The sequence below is a fragment of the Bactrocera dorsalis genome, chromosome 3 (genome assembly GCF_023373825.1).
Source record: "Bactrocera dorsalis isolate Fly_Bdor chromosome 3, ASM2337382v1, whole genome shotgun sequence".
NCBI classification, from domain to species: domain Eukaryota; kingdom Metazoa; phylum Arthropoda; class Insecta; order Diptera; family Tephritidae; genus Bactrocera; species Bactrocera dorsalis.
The window spans coordinates 52,747,568-52,767,275 of record NC_064305.1 but is presented as its reverse complement, the minus strand read 5'-3'; the positions used below and the strand labels follow the sequence as shown (position 1 = coordinate 52,767,275).

The 19,708-nt window shown below is 37.1% G+C and overlaps 2 protein-coding genes across 2 annotated transcripts; one reads left to right on the top strand and one right to left on the bottom strand.

Moving 5' to 3' along the window:
- Nucleotides 1-4,426: 4,426 nt before the first annotated feature.
- On the top strand, nucleotides 4,427-5,451 carry LOC125777091 (jerky protein homolog-like). The gene has a single exon (XM_049451003.1). It carries the CDS (start codon nucleotides 4,473-4,475, stop codon nucleotides 5,037-5,039), a length of 567 nt encoding a protein of 188 aa, XP_049306960.1. The 5' UTR covers nucleotides 4,427-4,472; the 3' UTR covers nucleotides 5,040-5,451.
- A 62-nt stretch (nucleotides 5,452-5,513) lies between these two features.
- LOC105225397 (40S ribosomal protein S23) lies at nucleotides 5,514-6,860 on the bottom strand. Its single transcript, XM_011203834.4, has 3 exons — nucleotides 6,710-6,860; nucleotides 6,104-6,263; nucleotides 5,514-5,858 (listed from the first exon to the last, which is right to left on the bottom strand). The coding sequence occupies exons 1-3, from the start codon at nucleotides 6,711-6,713 to the stop codon at nucleotides 5,591-5,593; spliced, it is 432 nt and encodes a 143-aa protein (XP_011202136.1). The 5' UTR covers nucleotides 6,714-6,860; the 3' UTR covers nucleotides 5,514-5,590.
- Nucleotides 6,861-19,708: the final 12,848 nt, after the last annotated feature.

Sequence of the window (19,708 nt, the reverse complement as noted above, 5' to 3'; positions counted from 1 at the left end):
GTTTTACTATCAAAATAACTTACAAAAAAGTAAAAAATAATTCAAAAGTGCACACTTTTTCTTTTATGTTCATAGGTACTATCTCTTAATAAACCCCAAATATAGTATTATTTCTGTAACTTTTACAAAAGCAAACTTTATGAGAAAAAAAGGTATTTTCTTATCGTGTTTGTTCATAATTAATCAGAAAATAAACTTCAGGACAAAGAACAAAATTTTTTTTGTAGAGTCGTGTTATTAATGTGGACATAAGTTAATTTATATTACAATGACAGAAATGTTAGGGTGAAAACTGAGATAAGTTCGAACTTCCTAATACAAAGTAAGCCAAAGTTTTATTGGCAGATTCATAAGTTATCCTCGTTTATATGAGGAATTATTTTTTTTACGTGAAACGTCTTTAAAATCTCGCCGAAACATACGGGTAGCAGGTTTAAAAAGTGGACCGTAATGAAAAGAGTTATATCATTGTACCTTAATAATTAAAAAACTATTAGTCTTAGAAACAAAAAAGTGGTGTGAATATTTCGCTTATATAGTCAGCTCGCTGTTATGATATTGAGTTCGTGTCAGGGTCGAGCGGGGCGGCGGGGGAGGCATACTGCGTTAACTGTGCGAAACCAGCGCTCTCGCTTGTTTCTATTCAGTGTAACTTGTGACTCCGACTTAATAGCGCGGTGATTCTTTCGTGTGTTTGTCAAATTTATTTAAACCGATTGATTTATACAAAAGTGTAATTTGAACAGTATTTATATTTAAATAACCAGAAAATGATAATAAATATATAAACTTTTGATATGTCGGCCTCAGCTCGTGCAAGAGCCAGCCATAAATATAAATTACGGCTATCGTCACAAAGAGGGTGCTATGGGCCACGCATAGGTACCCCAATGTCAGCCGCTGAGGAGCGAGACGGTTTCGGGAACGTCGCAAAGCTACTGCCGCCGACCTCGCGAGTACCATTACCACAGGAATACCTATACTTATGGACGTAACGAATGAACAGACGACCGATATATCTATTGGATCTGCCACGGAACTGAGAGATGTCAATATCAGTAGAAGTGAAGCAATGCAAAATCATTGGCGCTTCAAAGCGGTATTTGAAGCCAATCCGTTTGGTTTATCTTGCAGCGTTTGTATGTTAAATAAAATTGTTGTCGAGTATTAATCGTAAAAATAAGTAATTTTCTATTACTTGTTTTTTTTTATTAAAATACTTAAAACAGCGTCAATTTTGTTTTCATTTCAATCTTTTACTTTAAGAGCGATTCGCTAACATAGACGTTTCACGTTAAAACCAACGGCCGTGTGCCCCGTCACAGACCCACCCGATTTTTTTTTACTAAATGAGTTGAATGAATGTTATTGCAAACTCTTTGTTTCCTTGCTGCGGGTGGTTATCTACAATGGAATTTAAATGATTTTACTTTGGACTGAAGCAATCTGCGATAACTATTGTTCTTACAAAACTTGCTTTTAAATGTTATTAACACCATAGTCTGCGCTGTGGATACCACAAAAAAAAAAAATATTGAAAAAGAACAAAACGCTTCAAAATTTTAATTTTGTAAGTATATTTCTAGAAGTAGTAGATTGTATCGACTCTTTCTTCTCACGGTCCCCTAACGTTTCCAAATTGTTGTTGTTGTTTTAACGGTTATCTAATCCCCGTTAGGATGGTAAGGGTTATTTGCGTTGTTGTCGACGTCATCTAACGTGAGGCCCAAGAAACGTGCTGTTTCGACGGGGTCGGACCAAAGGGTGTTAGATGAGTGCGGTTTGTAGGGCATGCAAAGAGGTGGTCAATATCATGCGGAGACTCGTTGCATGCAGGACATACATTGGGTATGTCAGGGTCTATTCTGGATAAGTAGCGAGTTTAACCTGCTACAATATCCAGAACGGAGTTGCGCTAGGGTCACTCGCGTTTCTTGCAGCAACTCGAGCTCTTCTTCTGCGATAGGTGGTGGTTTGACTCCAATACGCCATTCACGGGAAGGGAGTCGGTGAAGGTCTTGATGGCTCCACTGTGAATGGCGGTCAGTACCTGTTGAAAGTTTGTTGCGTCCGAAGTCCGGTCGGCGTACTGTACGATGTCGCCGACGTAGTCAAGGAAAGACCTTTTGATGCCCCTCGGAGGCGGTTCCGCTGCAAGCAGATGGCTGCAAGGGTGATTTCTACGAAAACATCCCAGCAGGAACTGCTTGGAGAAGAGTTCATTATGCTCCTTTACTGGGAGCATAAGCGTCTCACTTTGAAGGTGTTCGATGGGAGACGACATCCGTCGTGGTCCGGAGTGCAGTATTTTGGCAGTTCTGAAGTTTCCTCATTTGCGTACTACTGCATCCAGGCGACCATATAAGTGCTGCGTAGTTAAGGACCGGCCAGCCGATTGTCTTGTATGTTGCCAACAACGTCTCTTCGCCTTTTCCCCATGTGCAGCCGGCTAGCGCCTTGAGGATTTTGTTGCGGCTCTGTACCTTGGCGATAATCGCTGTCGTATGGGGAGAGAAGGAGCATAGAATATCGAAGGTTACACCTAAAATCTTAGGGTTATTGACGATCGGAATTATGACGCGTGCTAACCATTTATGACGCCATCGACTGCAATGTTAAGTTCAAGTCTTTACTCCTTCGTCCAGTTCGTAAAAATGTCAGAGTAGGAGCTATGTTGACTGTTTGAGCTCCTGGGCACCGTGGAGGTCCTCTGTTGGCCACTCGGGGTGAGTGGCGGCGCGGCGCGCGAGCTATGTGCAGATTGCACAGCCGTAGAGGCTAGTGTCGCAGTATTGCGTAGGAAACATGGGGCCACGTAACTCGTGGTCCACTCCCTGTGAGTCTTAAGGCCTGAGCAGGTCTTAAGATGGCTCCATCCATTGCATGTATTACACCTGACCGAGGTGGAGTTTGGATGGAGTCTTTTTGCGCATACGCAGCAAAAAAATTCCTCCGGGCCCGGTTTGGACTCAATGCCAGCACGAGTTAGGAGGATACGGAGCAACCCTGCTGCAAGGCATTGCTCCAATGACGACGAACACAAATTAGTACTCACCGATCCAAACGGGGTTAGATCGCCGAAAAAACAGCCCTTGGTCGGATGAAATCCGATTCAATTTCGATGCGTAGAACCGGTTGTCGTGGGAATTGTAAATTTTAGTTTGTTTCGTCCAGTTGCGGGGTTTTACTCACTATAATTATATTTTATTAATATTTTTCCTAAATTAATTCATAAGATATTAAGCTACAACTGCTTGTTAGCAATTAAAAATTGTTAATTCCTAGTCTACCCCACTGACACAGAGTTGAAACCAAAATGCCAAAAACGTTAAGTTTAATAACACTTAAACCGAAATTTTTGTTGACGAGTCGAGTTAAGACCATAATTCCGAATTTTAAAACTTCAACCAATATGCCTTTGGGTTCAAAACCGTAATAGGGTCTTTAATTTTATATTCCATTTGAATCGGCATGGTACCTTATTTACTTTTAATATCTCATCTTTGCTTTTCAAGAAGCGACACTTAAGAATATATCCTAGCCCGGTAGGTAGGTAGACTCATTTTTTTAAACGCGTTTTTCTCGAAACTACTTTTTTCCACACGGTACCGGCATTATCTCAAGTTCTCTACATCCTTTATCCTTTATTTTTATATAATCCCTTATCCTTTATTTTTATATAATCCTTTATCCTTTATTTTTATATAATCCTTAATCCTTTGTTTTTATATAATCCTTTATCCTTTATTTTTATATAATCCTTAATCCTTTGTTTTTAATATGCAAAAAAATTCAGGAATTTCAAAAAAAAAAGCCTAAAAAATTATTTTTATTTTCAGGCAGTCGCCATTTTTCAAAAATTTTTTTTTTCATGTTCCCTGAAATAGGTACTATAACAGCATCCTTACTGATTAAGAATTTTTTTTTTCAAACCACCAGAAGAGTCAGGATCAATATCACCAGCATGTGCCATTTTTTTACACCTGTCTCTCCCCCCACTCTAATTATTTTAATTTTTAATATTTCTTTGTAACATTTTTTTTCTGTATTCTTAAGATGTCAATAAAAACACCATAAAAAATTGTAGTAAACATATTTTTGTTTTTTTTTTTAAATAAAATTCGAAAACTGCCCAAAATTTGATTTCTAGAGTAGAATACCCCCTTAAGTTCCTGTATGAAAAACTATTTGAAGAAATTTTTTAGATGGGACTGTTATATCATATAGATGTCACACAAACTGAACGATCAAAATCTTCTTTTGTGGGGAAATTCCTAATCACGTCAGCACAAACGAAGCACCATGTCCAAGAAAGTCCAAATAGAGCAACGCCAAGTATTGCGTTAATCTCGATCAGAAAACAACCGTTAAAAACGTAACGCAATATACAATACCTAATTTACGCCGAATTCGGACAATAGATTAAATAAGGATATATCATTAGCCACATAATACCAACGGGTAGTATCCGAATGCTTGTTGTCCCAGTCGAATTCCAACTACTTTTTCCCCCCCAAGTGCTCGAAAACACAACAGTCGGTTATACGTTACCAGATTTTATCCATGTGCTGCAATTTAAACCTACAGTAGAACTCCAATTATCCGAACTCCGACTATCCGAATCGCCGATTATGCGCTATTATTCTTCCCCCCGCGAAGCCAGTGAGAAACAAGAATATGGAGAGGATGATGATGATGAAGATGCGTTGTCACTAGAGGAAATAAGAAAAATTATTGTAAAAATTCCTGGTTGTTCAGAAGTAAGTGCTGAAGATGTAGGAGAGTGGATGGCTTGTGACACGTCTGACCCTGGTTTTCAAATTCTCAATGACGATGAAATTGTTGTAAGTGTGAGAGAAGATGTTGAAGTGGAAGAAGAACTTTCTGCTGATGTTGAAGTAGACGCTGGACCATCAGCTAGTGAAGCATTTGCCGGCCTCGAGACTGCTTTGAAGTGGATGGAGCGTCAGCCCGAGTGTGACCACTTGCAACTGCTCACCGTCAAGCGAATGCGTGACCTGGCTGTCCGAAAACGGTGAAGACCGCAAAACAGCTTACATTGACGGAGATGTTTAAAAAACAATGATTTTTATTTCTAAACTTGTACTTAAGTACATTTTATTTATATTTAAAACATGTGAAAATTTCATGTTTCTTTCATTTAATTCAATAAAAAAATAGTGCAATATCAAAACGTAGATTTTATTCTCTCCAATGGCAATTTTTTTTTTTAAATCCGATTATCCGAATGGGTCCCGGTCCCCATTAATTCGGATAATTGGAGTTCTACTGTATTTAGAAGTATTAAGTAGTCACTTGGAATTACTTTCTGCGACCATCTTAAACATGGTAAAAAAGAATTATTGGACAGCTAATTCACAATTGAAAACTCTGAGATATTAGTAATGTGCTATCAAATCACCTTCAGAAACTAGTATTGTCTTCATATCTAGTGATATAATAAATAAGACTCCTTACAAAATAATTCATAGAATATGAAGAAAAAAGAGATGTTAATTTTTTATGAGTTTTATATTTTTTCTTTACTGTAGAAACTAAACGAATGTATTTTATCCATTAAGTAGAAGATTTACGATCTTGGACGTTCCTTCTTCTCCTTGTACAATGCAAGCAAGGAAACGTTTGCAACTTTAACCACCTTAAAACGCACACCGGGAATATCACCGACGGCGTGACCTTTACGACCGAAACCGGCAACCAGGACTTCGTCGTTTTCTTCAATGTAATTCAAGCTACCGTCACGGGGCACGAAAGCGGTAATTTTTTTGCCGTTCTTGATCAGTTGCACTCTCACGCACTTGCGGATAGCAGAGTTAGGCTGTTTAGCTTCAACGCCACTGCAATTAAATATTCATCAATTTAAAAATAATACTATATTTGTAGTCGAATGTATTACTAATAATAATAAATTTGCGTCAAGTGATACGCTGCTCACAGTATAATCCTGTGATATGATTGTTAAGTACACATAACACAAAAATATACTGCGTGCCGCATAATCATTAGCCAAAGACTGTTGTTACACACATTACACCGTTACATATTTAACACATTTTACAAATAAAGTACTAAATATACATACACTTTTTCGAGTACAATGCCCTTGGCATGTGATGCTCCTCCAAAAGGATTGGCCTTCCATCTGGTTCCCAAATGAGCTTTTTTGTAGTCTTTATCAGCCCAACGCTGATCACGGCGGTGATTCACATGCTTCCTAGCAGTGCGGAGACCTCTTGGCTTGCCTACAAAGTAATAAAAAAAAAAAAACAAATCATGATTATATTTTTAATCAAGCAGTAAAACAAAAACAGAAATTGTAATTTTTATTTTTGTACACTGAATTGAGGTTAGATTTCCGAAGGCATTTACAATTTTTGATATTACTTTTATATTAGTTTTAACAATTCAAACAGAAAAACTAATCTCACTTTTATTTCAAAATCTGTTTTCTAATATGATGATTCTAGTGATAATGTTGGATAAAATAACTTAAGATGTCGGCAAACTACTTGCACTTAGACGCCGATTAATTTGCGACGAATTTCTTGATGTTTTCCGAACTTCTGTGAGGAACTTTTACTTACTGCTATATATTTTTCATCGGCGTTTAAAACATTTCATATACTTTTCGTAAATATAGCAAAGAAATGCTTCAAAACGAATGAAATGAACTATTTCTGCAACTCACCCATAATTTCCAAACTTTCTCAAGCAATGGCGGAAATAAAAGAACGAGCTGTCGTTCGGATCGTATACATCTTTCAAATTCCTGCTGCATCAACTTGTCAATCTGTCAAACAAATTCTCAAGCAGGAAGTGTTCGGAAAAGAGTAATGTCGATGTCACATTGTAGCCTAAACTAATAGTAAATGCCAAATTTTAATGAAACACACGGTTACAAAACCAAAATAATATATGTAAAAGCCAAGGGTAATAGATTTTGAAAAATTTATTTGCTATCGGAATACAATAAAATTTAAATTTGCTAACAAATAAAAAAAAAACAAATCTGTGTCACATAAAAAACCTTAACAAATCCTACAACATCATGTACAGATTGTAAACTAAATTAAATAGATTTGATTTTCTATTGCAATAGTAACACATCTATTATATATATAGATCGCTTAACTACTTATATTTATTTCTTTCGCAACATTTTGCATCAGAGCGTATAATGTGAATGGGACACGACAGGAAAATTTATGTTACGGGGCATCTGTATGTATAACTGAATTGCCGTGCCTATTGCCTGTGGAGAGTCCCTATTGCTTATGGAAAGCAATATATGGAATACTACTACAGCAGTTTGACAGCGCAGTTTTCATTTCTATGAAAATTTCTAAGAAATTTACACATACGAGTATGCCTACGGCATTTTCATTTCGGTAATATTAAATTTAGTAGAGCGAATATTAAGACGATTGCGTTATATTATAAAAATAAAGTACATTTTCAAAATAACATTTTTCCAAAAAATTAATATTAACTTTAATATTGTTAATTTACAGTAAAATTATGCAAAATGGGTTGGGAATGAGCGAAGTCTTAAATTTAATAAACTTATACAAGCATAAATCAAAATATCATTGCTAATTTTCAGTTTATTATTTTAATTGGTATATAAAATTTATGCCACAATTATTATACCGTAGTCCAAAAATATGAATTATTATTTTTCCCAGAAATACATTTGTAAAAAAAAAAACAAATATTAATTTACAGACGTTCTTATGGTCACTAAATAACTGTGTCGTTATGGAAGGCATACACGCAACAATTGTTGTACTAATTTCATCGAATTGTACAACTGATTGTTACGTATGTATGTATATGGGGCAGTTGTATGAGTTGTACCAACTGATTGGATGAAAATCAAAGTTTTTTGATATTTTGTCAAGTTGGTTGTGTTAGTTGGATCGTGTTTGGGTTGGTCGTGAGATTTCAAACGATTTCGCCATTTTATTTCGGCTGTTAAAGAGAGACCGTCATATGTATATAATAAGTAAAGCAACAACTTCCGAACTCATGTTTAAGCAAGGAAGTGAATATTCAAAATGAAGTTTGCCTCAAAATTGTGTTAAAAGTTGTGTCGTATGTAGCGATAAGAGCAGTTTCTAGCCCAACTCAATCAACTAACTAATTGTTGCGTGTATGCCTTCCATTAAGAACGTGAGAATTTTAATATTATATTCGACAGATGTCGCTTCCCTTGTGTTTACAGCATAACGGTTGGTTTTCACAAAACCATAAACTAATCCAGATAGATGTACCACAGATGAGCAGGATGAAAAGACGAATTGAATTTCGGGTGTCTGTCTGTCGTCAGTCTGTTCAAACTATAACTCTGGAAAAAATAATCTATCTTGATAAAACTTAATACTATAATACCATGTTCCGAACAAAAATTTGAAGTGATTAGATTACCTTTATTCTATTCACTACTCTAGACTCTCTTGTGTGCTGTTGGTCGAGTAATATTAATTAAAACAAAACTTTGTAATTTCGTATTTTGTTATAAAAATTGGCTTGTTTATTTCTTGGCAAAAAAGTAAGAACAAGGTCGTAGATTAATCGAAAATGGATTAGGTGCTAAACTAAGCCGTGAATTAAGATACATAACTCAAATTTTAAGGAGGAGGGGCCGTGCTTTGAAAAGTTTAATGTACTTATATGTACATACATATATCTTCCGAACCAACAAAGCTCTAGCACTCAAATTTGCACAGAACAAATTTTTTCAACCCTTCAATTTTGTTTGACTTCAAAATAAGGACTCTTAAACAAAGGTGGTTCAATTAAAGTATAAAATTTGAAAAACACAAGCGTTTAAAAGTAAATTTAGTAACTACAATTGCCACCTTTGTTTTGAATTACTGCACGAAGATGTTTTGGCATGCTTCGAACTAAATTTTCTTATCTGAGATATTATCCCATTGATGCTTCATCTCTAAGAAAAATGATTACAAGCTTTTACGGTTGCTTTTTGGTATTTTAGAGTCCAAATTTGACCAAAAGTGCTCAGTTGAACTTAAATCCGGTGACTGAGCTGACCAGTTCAGTTTTCTGATCAAGCTTTCTTCAAAAAAGGGAGTAGCCAAGCAAGATGAGTGTTTGGAGTCGTTATGTTGTTGGAAGATAAACAATCCCAAATTCATTTTTCCGCAATTATTGTCAAATTTTCGCTATGAATGTTAACATATAAAGCACCCGTGATTCGCCCATAGATTTTACCTAAACTATCTACTCCAAATTTCGAGAAACAGTCGCAAATCATGAGAGAACCTCCTCCACACTTACTGATGATTGCATGCACTATGGATTTAAGTTACTAGAAGTTTTACATCACACTCGCTTACGTTTTTTTGAATTCCGTAGCTCAAATTTGGATTCATCGGACCAAATTGCTTTATTCCAAAATGTGGTTGGCATATTTAGATATTGTTTTACAAACACTAGTCTTTTTTCCTATTCGCAATGGAAATTAGTTTTTAAAACGAGATGTTTTTAGCTTCCTTTGCATTGTACTAATGGAAACATCCAAACTAAAATTATCGATCAACTCCATCGATGAAATTTCAGGGTTTTCAGCAACTTTTCTTCGAATAAGTCGCTCAGCGAGTATGGAAATTTTAGGCTTTGGACCTCCACCGTGCTGAGCCTTGCATGTGTTCCTTTTCTTGAAGTTTTAAAAAATCTTTCCAGATATTTTTTAATACCTTCCACACCATTTCCCATCTTCTACAATTAAATCCCTAATTTCTTCAGTTGTACGTATATTTTACTAAGAACAGAACAAAAAAATGGAGCAGGGACTCTTGCGTAGAAGTTCACATAAGTGAAGAAAGTTCTCTAGCGAAACGATCCTTTTGCTGATCGACTTCGCCCTGGCCCGAAATATAGTTATCTGTCGTAATAGATTTCAGCATAGGAAAATTCATCAAGCTACCTTTGTGTCTTTGGATCGACAATCGCCATCAATCAGATCGATTATGTTGTGATAGACGGAAGACAATTCTCCAGTATTTTAGTACTGCATACGCTTCGAGGTTCTAGCATTGACTTTGGTCACTATCTTCTATAAGAGTGTACATCTGCTGGCCTACGCCGAAGATAATGATATCATTGACCTCAACAACCGCGGCGTGAGTTCTGATTTCTCCACACGGGAAAAGGAAGCAAAGCAAATGCGTCTGGTAGTGAACGAGGGCAAAACGAAATATCTTCTGTCATCAACTAAAGAGTCGTCGTACTCGCGACTTGGCTTCCACGTCACTGTTGACAGACATAACTTCGAAGTCGTAGATAATTTCGTCTATCTTGGAACTAGTATTAAGAGTACTGATGAGTCAGCGTTGCGAATTTTCTTTTTCCTTTCCGCATTGGCAAAGAAGAAGAATAAAAAAATATTTCCCATAACAGAAATCAACTAATCCTCTGAGGCCAGTATGTAATACATATATTTATACTACTCCAGCTACTCGACCGATTTCAACCAAATCCCGGCCGCCTAATCTTCCGTTTTGGCGATTTGCACTGGCCAGCAAGATCGCCTGATTTGACCACTCCAGACTTCTTTTTGTGGGGCTTTTTGAAGTCGCGGGTTTATGTCAACAAGCCTCAGAGTCTTGCAGCTCTTAAAGACAATATCCGTCAAGAATGTGAGGACCTATCGCCGGAAGTTCTGGCCAAAGTGATGGAAAATGCCATAAAAAGGGCTCAACTGAAAATCAACTGTGGCGGCGGCAATTTACATGATATTATATTCTCGATTTGAAGTAAAAAAATTTAAAAGAGCAAATAAAAATAATCCACAAGCAGAATTAAAGTTTCTCATTTCATTAAAAAAGTGTTTCATTTTCCAAAAAACAGCGGAAGGTTATTTTTGATAATAAAAATAACCATAGTAATAATAACAACAGTAACAACACAACACAAAATACAATTAATTCTTGGTGTAGGTTTGGCTGTTAAAATGAAATAGAGAAAGAACAATTATATTTAAAATTTTTTCCTAGCTTTAGTTTTCGCAAAAGTATAAATGAATTCGTTAAAATCCAGGCTTGATGTGGTTTTGTTTTCAATTGCTATTAGCGATAAATGTCGGAATCGAATTTGGCCCATATTATTTCATAAATATTATATTTTTTTTTATTTTTAATTTGCTAATCGACCTTATAATTGCTGCAGAAGTGACAGGGATTGTTAATAATATAATACCTTTGCTGTAAATAGTTCCGTTAGGTCGCTTTCTAGCACTCCATATTTGCCCGTTATTTCCATACATAATTGGTGAACAGTCAGTCAGAACATGTTAGAAAATATAATGCACTCATGTCAATAAAACGTGTATCTAATTGAGATATTACTGTGTCTAGCACATTATTGAAAATCTCAATTTTAAATATTTTTTCTCGGTTTGGAAATTGGTGAAGAGCAGCTAATTCATCAAAATGTTTTTTTAATTTTTTTTTGCCTTTTTCCTTGAAAGTTTGCATCAATTACATTCTTTTTTGAAGTTTTACTGGTCGTGCACTTTAATAATTCGAAATCATTTCTATAAATTTGCAACTTTGCTTTGTTCTCTGCTAAAACTATACTCGGCTCGCGCAAATTGATGCTTTGGATGCATAATGATGTTGTTCAATACACTGTGCCGGAATTCGCAAAGCAACATGATTTGTTTGTTTTGATACTCTCTGCTTCATAGTGTTGGGGACTATCGAATAAAAACAATCAAGTTATTCGATAGTTCAGCAATTTTCATTCATTCGATAGTTTTCAAGAAATCACTCATTACTATTTTTTCGTTCATTCGAATTTTTTCGTTCATACCAATTTTTCGTTCAAAACGAATATTTTGTTCGATACTAATTTTTCGTTCATTATTATTTTTTCGTTCATTCGAATTTTTTCGTTCATACCAATATTTCGTTCAAAACGAATATTTTGTTCGCTACTAATTTTTCGTTCATTACTATTTTTTTTATTCATTAGTATTTTTTCGCTATTGAATGATTTTTCGAATGAATGATTTTATGGAAGTAGATATCTAGCAAAGATTTTTTGTACGAATTCATTTATTCCATTTCAAGTAAATGGTCTAATATTCAGCAAATGTACGAATAATGCTTAAATTGCGTGTATTTCAAAATTATGTTGAATGATTTATGTTGAATTATGTGTGATAATGGAAATTAAATTGAATGCATGTATGAGTGGTAGAAGTTAATAGATGCTTAAAATAGATTTAAGTGAAAAGTATTAATAATAATAAATATAGACTTATAAAGCGATAATGTAGGAGGCATCGCCAAATTAATAAGATGACTAAAGTAGATTCATATGGTCATCGGTATTTGGCAAGATTAAATGACAGTTTCTAGTCGGTTTGATAAAATCCAATGGCTTTGAATTAAGTAGGTTGGCAACTTGGTTATGTATTGCGATTCGAAATTGTAGCTATGTATACATTCACTTAACCGTTTTAACTGTTGGTATTATTTGCAGCATCAATAGTAAAACATTTGAATTGGGTCATACATTCATACAGCGGAACCAAAGGACTGCTACAGCGTTAGTAATAGAATTACCCGCTGATAAAAGTAAATTATCTCTTTGGACTCTACTTGACCAAAAAGTAGCGGAAGCAAAAACTATGTATTTGTTACAACGCCCCTAGTGTTAATGCACATATTTCTTTGGAACAATATCTTAGACAAGATTTCGTTGAGAGACATCAAAACCCTTTAAACTATTGGGACAGCAAAAAGGCCACTTTTCCAGAACTCTACGAGCTTTCCAAAAAATATTTATGTATACCTGCTACTTCAGTTCCTTCCGAAAGGGTTTTTTCTAAAGCTGGGCAAATAATAAATGATAGAAGAAATAGACTTAAAGGTGAAAAGCTAGATCAAATAATATTTTTAAATAGCAATTTTAATATATAATTAATATTTTTTTGCGTTCTTCTGATATTTATATTTATATTTATTTTATATGATATTGAATATCTTTTCTGTGTTTTACTATTTTTAATTTTTTATTAAAATATTGAATTAAATTAAACCTTTGTATTGGTTTAATTAAAAATGAATAAAATTCCAGTACTTTTTTGTTGTTTGAAGAGTACGCCTTTGCTTAGTTATTGAATTTGATTAAATAAATGAATGAATGAATGAACGAAAAAATTCATTCGATAGTCAAAATCATTCAGTCGTTAACAATCGATAGTTGAAATCACTCGATAGTTCCCAACACTACTGCTTCACTACGCTCTTCTTTATTAGGACCCTTTAAAACTATTTCTGATAATGGTTTTATAATATCAAATTTTAAGCTTGATGCTGTTTCCGAAAAAGTTATACAAATCTTGCAACGTTGCGAAAAAAATCTGTAATTCTACACAACTGCTAATGGCATCATTTATCACCAAGTTTAAATTATGAGTGGCACAATGTACGTACTCTCCGTTAGGCTGGATATCCTTAATGTGTTTTTGTACACCATTGTACGCACCACTCATCACACTGCCTCCATCATAGCATTGCCCAACATATTTTTTAAATCAATATTTTTGTCGTTAAATAATGTTGTTTGATGGTTGCATAAAAGTATATACATAAACACTTTTACTTCTATATCAATTGGCCGTCCACTTTCCGGTCTGGTTATTACTGAATACCTCACAACAATGCTTAGCTCATCTACCTTCGATATGTCCTGTGTCGTATTGATTATTATGGCAAAAAACGGTGACGCTCTAATTGGTTCTAGTAGATGGGTTTCGAGTTTGGTCCCCAAGTTCTCAATCATTTCATTTTGAATTGTTGCACTCAGATATCTTTTAGATCCTAAAAAAAAAAACAATTTCAAAAAAGTCCGCGTAAAGCGGTGTCTACGCCAGTAAAGAAGAGAGAAGAACATTGCGCGTGGTGCACTTAAGGAATCGTAGTTACGATAATTTGGCCAATGTCCGAACATTTGTGATGAGTTCATTTTTGGGGAATTGATAAACGGCGGATGGAATTGATATCAAACCACCGGAAGTATCAACCGGAATTGACCCATTTCCAATTTTTAGCGAAGACGATGTAAAATGTCTTCGGCAATGTAATTTTTGTTCGTATCCCATAATTAAGGTTGAAGGCTGACAGATTGAATTGATCATCGCGAATAGTGTGCGAACTTCAGTGTCATGCGAAGTAGCTATCGGATCGTCCATCGTTTGATTCCAGCGATTATCATGTTCCTGCAATTGTAATTGCTCGCATTTTTTTTCAAAAAGTTGCACACACCGTGCTAATCACAGTACGTAATGACACAAATGAAGTTGAAGTACGTACATTAATCTATAGCATCCGAAGGTAGAAGCAATCGTTGTTTTTCATGTGGATTGTGTAAATTCGACCTACTGCATTAGTTGACAAACCTGGATGTCCATCTACTAGTTGGTCTTGCTTTCTGTGTAATTATTTCTTCGATGATGTACTCGTATTCCATGTGTAATATCAAGGTATTTCCGAATAGAGCAATGTTCTCGCAAACGGATCAGTGACGAAAGTTGAGCAAAAACTCGCAAATGTTAATTTTGTTGCTGGCGGTGTTTCCACTGGCTGTGCTGTATTCTCTGGGTTGAAATGCACTCTTTGGCCATTCTCCAAATGAACGGGGAGACGCACAGTCGGAAAATATTCATGAATTGCAAAAGTAAATACCCTACAAAGCTCTTTGTTGCAGTTCACGTATCGACCGTATTGTTCAAGACCAATAACCGCCAAGTTTCTTCCTTTGGTGACGTACTTACAAACGTTTTTTATCGATTTCACTATACTGCAATACTCAACATTGATATGAGCATATGTTATCAACTTCGATATTCACACTTCTAAATTGAATGCTGAAAGTTCTGCCATTGTCGTCTGGTGAGCGACGCCGATAGAGTGGATATCCATCATTTCCAGTTTGTGTTTCCCAAAGAAAAGCACGTGGATAGTGTTTCGTTCATTTATTGTTAGACATACAAACCGAAGTGGTGTCCGCAAGGTCCGCAGATATGATTTCATCAATTTGATCTGATGTAACCACCTACCATCCAAAGAAGAATGTGTGCGTGCCGCAAACCTCTTTTTTGCAACTCAACAGAGTACATCCAGCATCTGACTGCACCATATATACGAGTATAGTACATACGTTGCTTCAAGATGAAGTCCATCAAACATCGTAGCTGTTGTTTGAAAAGTCGTGCTGTAATGTCGACGATTCTTTTACGTATGACTCAAGCAGCTCACGACTTCCGGTCTTTGACCAAGTATCCTCTGGGTAGCCTAAGAACATCCGTTTGAAGGCGGGCTAAAGTGAGAAGGCGAAACATCCTCTGCATAGGGTTGTGCGCTGATTTGCGCTCACGCCCCGACGGAAGAGAAGGACGATGTGACCAAAGATGCCTTTTATGAGTGCTTGGAGCGCACATATGAGAGATGCCCCGCCACGATGTCAAAATCGTGCTTGGCGACTTTAACGCCAGGGTGGGCAAAGAAGGTATCTTTGGCATTACGGTCGGTAAATTTAGCCTCCACGAGGAAACATCCCCAAATGGGTTGAGGCTGATCGACTTCGCCGGAGCCCGAAATATCGTTATCTGTAGTACTAGATTCCAGCATAAGAAGATTCATCAAGCTACCTGGCTGTCTCCGGATCGAAAAACTACCAACCAGATTGATCATGTTGTGATAGACGGAAGACACGTCTCCAGTGTTTTAGATGTGCGTGCGCTCCGAGGTCCTAACATCAACTCAGACCACTATCTTGTTGCAGCCAAGATTCGCACCCGCCTCTGTGCAGCAAAAAACGCACGCCAACAAACACAAGGAATGTTCGACGTCGAGAAGCTGCAATCACAACAGACAGCCGAACGATTTTCTACTCGGCTTGCACTCCTGCTCTCTGAGAGCACTCATCAACAACTCGGTATAAGGGAACTGTGGGTCGGCATTTCAAACTCCTTACGTACAGCTGCAACCGAAACCATTGGTTTTCGGAAGGTGCAAAAGAACAGCTGGTACGATGAGGAGTGCCGTGTCGCAGCGGAGAGAAAACAGACTGCCTACCTCGCAACGTTACGATCGACCACAACACGTGCGGGATGGAATAGATACCGAGAGCTGAGGAGGGAAGGGAGACGCATCTGCAGACGGAAAAAGTGACCAAAATGCGTGAGTACGAAGAGCTTGATAAGCTGGCCGACAGGGGTAATGCTCGAAAATTATATGAAAAAATGCTGCGGCTTACTCTTGTAGAACCCCCAAAGATGATCTAGTCACCGATGCCCAGAGCATACTTAAATTATGGAGGGAACATTTCTCCAACCTGCTGAATGGCAGTGAACGCATAACGCCAGGAGAAGGCGAACCCGATTACCCAATCGATGACGATGAAGCAGACGTTTCACTACCCGACCATGAAGTAGTTCGAATAGCAATTGCCCGCCTGAAGAACAACAAAGCGGCAGGGGCCGACGGATTGCCGGCCGAGCTATTCAAACACGGCGGCGAAGAACTGATAAGGAGCATGCATCAGCGTCTTTGTAAGATATGGTCGGACGAAAGCATGCCCAACGATTGGAATTTAAGTGTGCTATGCCCAATCCATAAAAAAGGAGACCCCACAATCTGCGCCAACTACCGTGGGATAAGCCTCCTCAACATCGCGTACAAGGTTCTATCGAGCGTATTGTGTGAAAGATTAAAGCCCACCGTCAACAAACTGATTGGACCTTATCAGTGTGACTTCAGACCTGGTAAATCAACAACCGACCAGATATTCACCATGCGCCAAATCTTGGAAAAGACCTTCTATCTTCGTCGATTTTAAATCTGCTTTCGACAGCACGAAAAGGCGCTGCTTTTATGTCGCGATGTCTGAATTTGGTATCCCCGAAAAAATTAATACGGCTGTGTAAACTGACGTTGAGCAACACGAAAAGCTCCGTCAGGATCGGGAAGGACCTCTCCGAGCCGTTCGATACCAAACGAGGTTTCAGACAAGGCGACTCCCTATCGTGCGATTTCTTTAATCTGCTGCTGGAGAAAATTATTCGGGCTGCATAACTTAATTAAGCAGGTACAATCTTTTATAAGAGTGTACCGCTGCTGACGTATGCCGATGATATTGATATCATTGGCCTCAACACCCGCGCCGTTAGTTCTGCTTTCTCCAGACTGAACAAGGAAGCAACGCAAATGGATCTGGCAGTGAACGAGGGCAAGACGAAATATCTCCTGTCATCAAACAAACAGTCGTCGCACTCGCGACTTGGCTCCCACGTCACTGTTGACAGTCATAACTTTGAAGTTGTAGATAATTTCGTCTATTTAGGAACCAGCATTAACACCACCAACAATGTCAGCCTGGAAATCCAACGCAGGATTACTCTTGCCAACAGGTGCTACTTCGGACTTAGTAGGCAATTGAAAAGTAAAGTCCTCTTTCGACGAACAAAAGCCAAACTCTATAAGTCGCTCATAATTCCCGTCCTGCTATATGGTGCAGAGGCTTGGACGATGACAACAACCGATGAGTCTACGTTGCGAGTTTTCGAGAGAAAAGTTCTGCGAAAGATTTATGGTCCTTTGCGCGTTGGCCACGGCGAATATCGCATTCGATGGAACGATGAGCTGTACGAAATATACGACGACATTGACATAGTTCAGCGAATTAAAAGACAGCGGCTACGCTCGCTAGGTCATGTTGTCAGAATGGATGAAAACACTCCAGCTCTGAAAGTATTCGACACAGTACCCGCCGCGGGAAGCAGAGGAAGAGGAAGACCTCCACTCCGTTGGATGGACCAAGTGGAGAAGGACCTGGCTTCGCTTGGAATATCCAATTGGCGCCACGTAGCGAAAAGAAGAAAGGACTGGCGCGCGGTTGTTAACTCGGCTATAATCGCGTAAGCGGTGTCTACGCCAATTAAGAAGAAGAGGAATTGATCACTTCGTCTGAAGCACACATAAAGTTTTCACTGAATAATTTTCAATAATTTTTCTTTTAAATAGTCGGAATAAAAAAGCAAGCGACCGAAATTAAACGATTCAAATAATTTACAAATCAAAATATTGAAAAACCAAAAAGAATTTTATTTTTTTTTTGAAATTTTTATATTATTGACACAACTTTCGTAATATTTTCTTACATAAGATCCTTATCCTAATAATAACAAATACAAAAAAATAAGAATTAGTGAAATCGGTCGAGCCATTCACGCGTGATGCCGTGACCAAGGAAAGAATGGATACATTTTTATATACATATATATATGTATAGATGATTGGGGATAGAGAGATATATATAGAGGAATAGGGGGAGAATATCAGTCCTTTGTATTTTTGATGAGATTCAGATTTGCTGATTACTCTGGCCAAGCCATAACGCTGAAATGAAAACCATTTTTTGGAAGACCCGAAGTGTGTTTCGGGTCCCTCTCTTGTTGGAATTGGCAAAATGCAAGGCGAATTCCATACAGTATTTGGGAGTATGACCTTATCTAAAACTTTAACGTATATATGGCGGTCTATGTTTTCTTGTATCCAAAATATACATATGTAGGTCCCAGAACACAAAATTAGAAACAACACTAAACCATTATATTGCCCCCACGGGGTTTGAAGGACCTAGTCGTGTAGCGGACGCACATTTCTTTGCTTTTTTGGATGTCGGACTCACGCACAACTATCATTTCCTATCATATTAATTTTGCATTGAGATCATAAAATGTCGAACCATTTTTTCTTAATTTTCAGCTCCGCCCTAATTAATGTGTCGTTTTGCAAACTGAATAAGATTGCATCTACGCCGTTTTCTCTGCATTGGTACCTTTCGGGACCATTTGCCAAAACAAATTTTCTCCACAAGTCGTCTCCTTACTGCTCTTGAAGAAATTTTTGCACATAATTTTTATCGAATGTCTTCAAAGGCCTTAAACGGTACGCACATCGGCAATCATGCCATATTTCGAACGACTTGCGCAGTCATTTTTTTGTGGTCGGCCTATTTTTTCAGAAATTTTAAGGCATCAAACACAAATATTTGAGACATATTTCATATGTTTGCAATTGCCTTTACGCGTGACCCATTCCTTGCAAATTTTGGACGCACAATCTTCCCTCCTCTAAACAATGTTTTGCTCGACCCACTTTTTTAAATAAATTCATAATTGATACAATTATTCATTCCACAGATCTAATTCAGTTAATATAACTACTTTTTAACTTACTTTAATCGCTATTGATTCTATTATTTTGTCATTAGGCACGCTTATTTTTCTCTTTTTTAAAAGCACATATTATTGCCTTTGACATTTGCAGAAAAGTTTCTATATAGAAGAAAAATTTCAAAAAAATTATGCCATTGTTTCAAAGCAACACCTTTGAGTCTATTTTATTGTTCGTAACTGTACCTATATAGATATAGATGATTGGGGATAGAGAAATGAAAGGGCTGATTGCTTTAACTTTTGACATTGCTAAGGAACTTATTTTCAATAAATCTAATAAATATACATACATACATACATATATGGAGTAAAGTAAGCCTGATGTTTAAAAATCCTGAATATCAGTTATATAGGGGCTAAGGCAACTATGTTATATTATTATAGAAAAATACGTTCTCTCGATTTCATTAAAAT

Bases quoted from the DNA above. Each gene is read 5' to 3' on its own strand.
- LOC105225397 (XM_011203834.4), bottom strand. The intron at 5,859-6,103 runs GTATGTATATTT...ATTTAATTGCAG, and splicing joins GGCATTGTACTCGAAAAAGT to TGGCGTTGAAGCTAAACAGC.
- LOC125777091 (XM_049451003.1), top strand. From the start codon at position 4,473: ATGCTTGTTGTCCCAGTCGAATTCCAACTACTTTTTCCCCCCCAAGTG.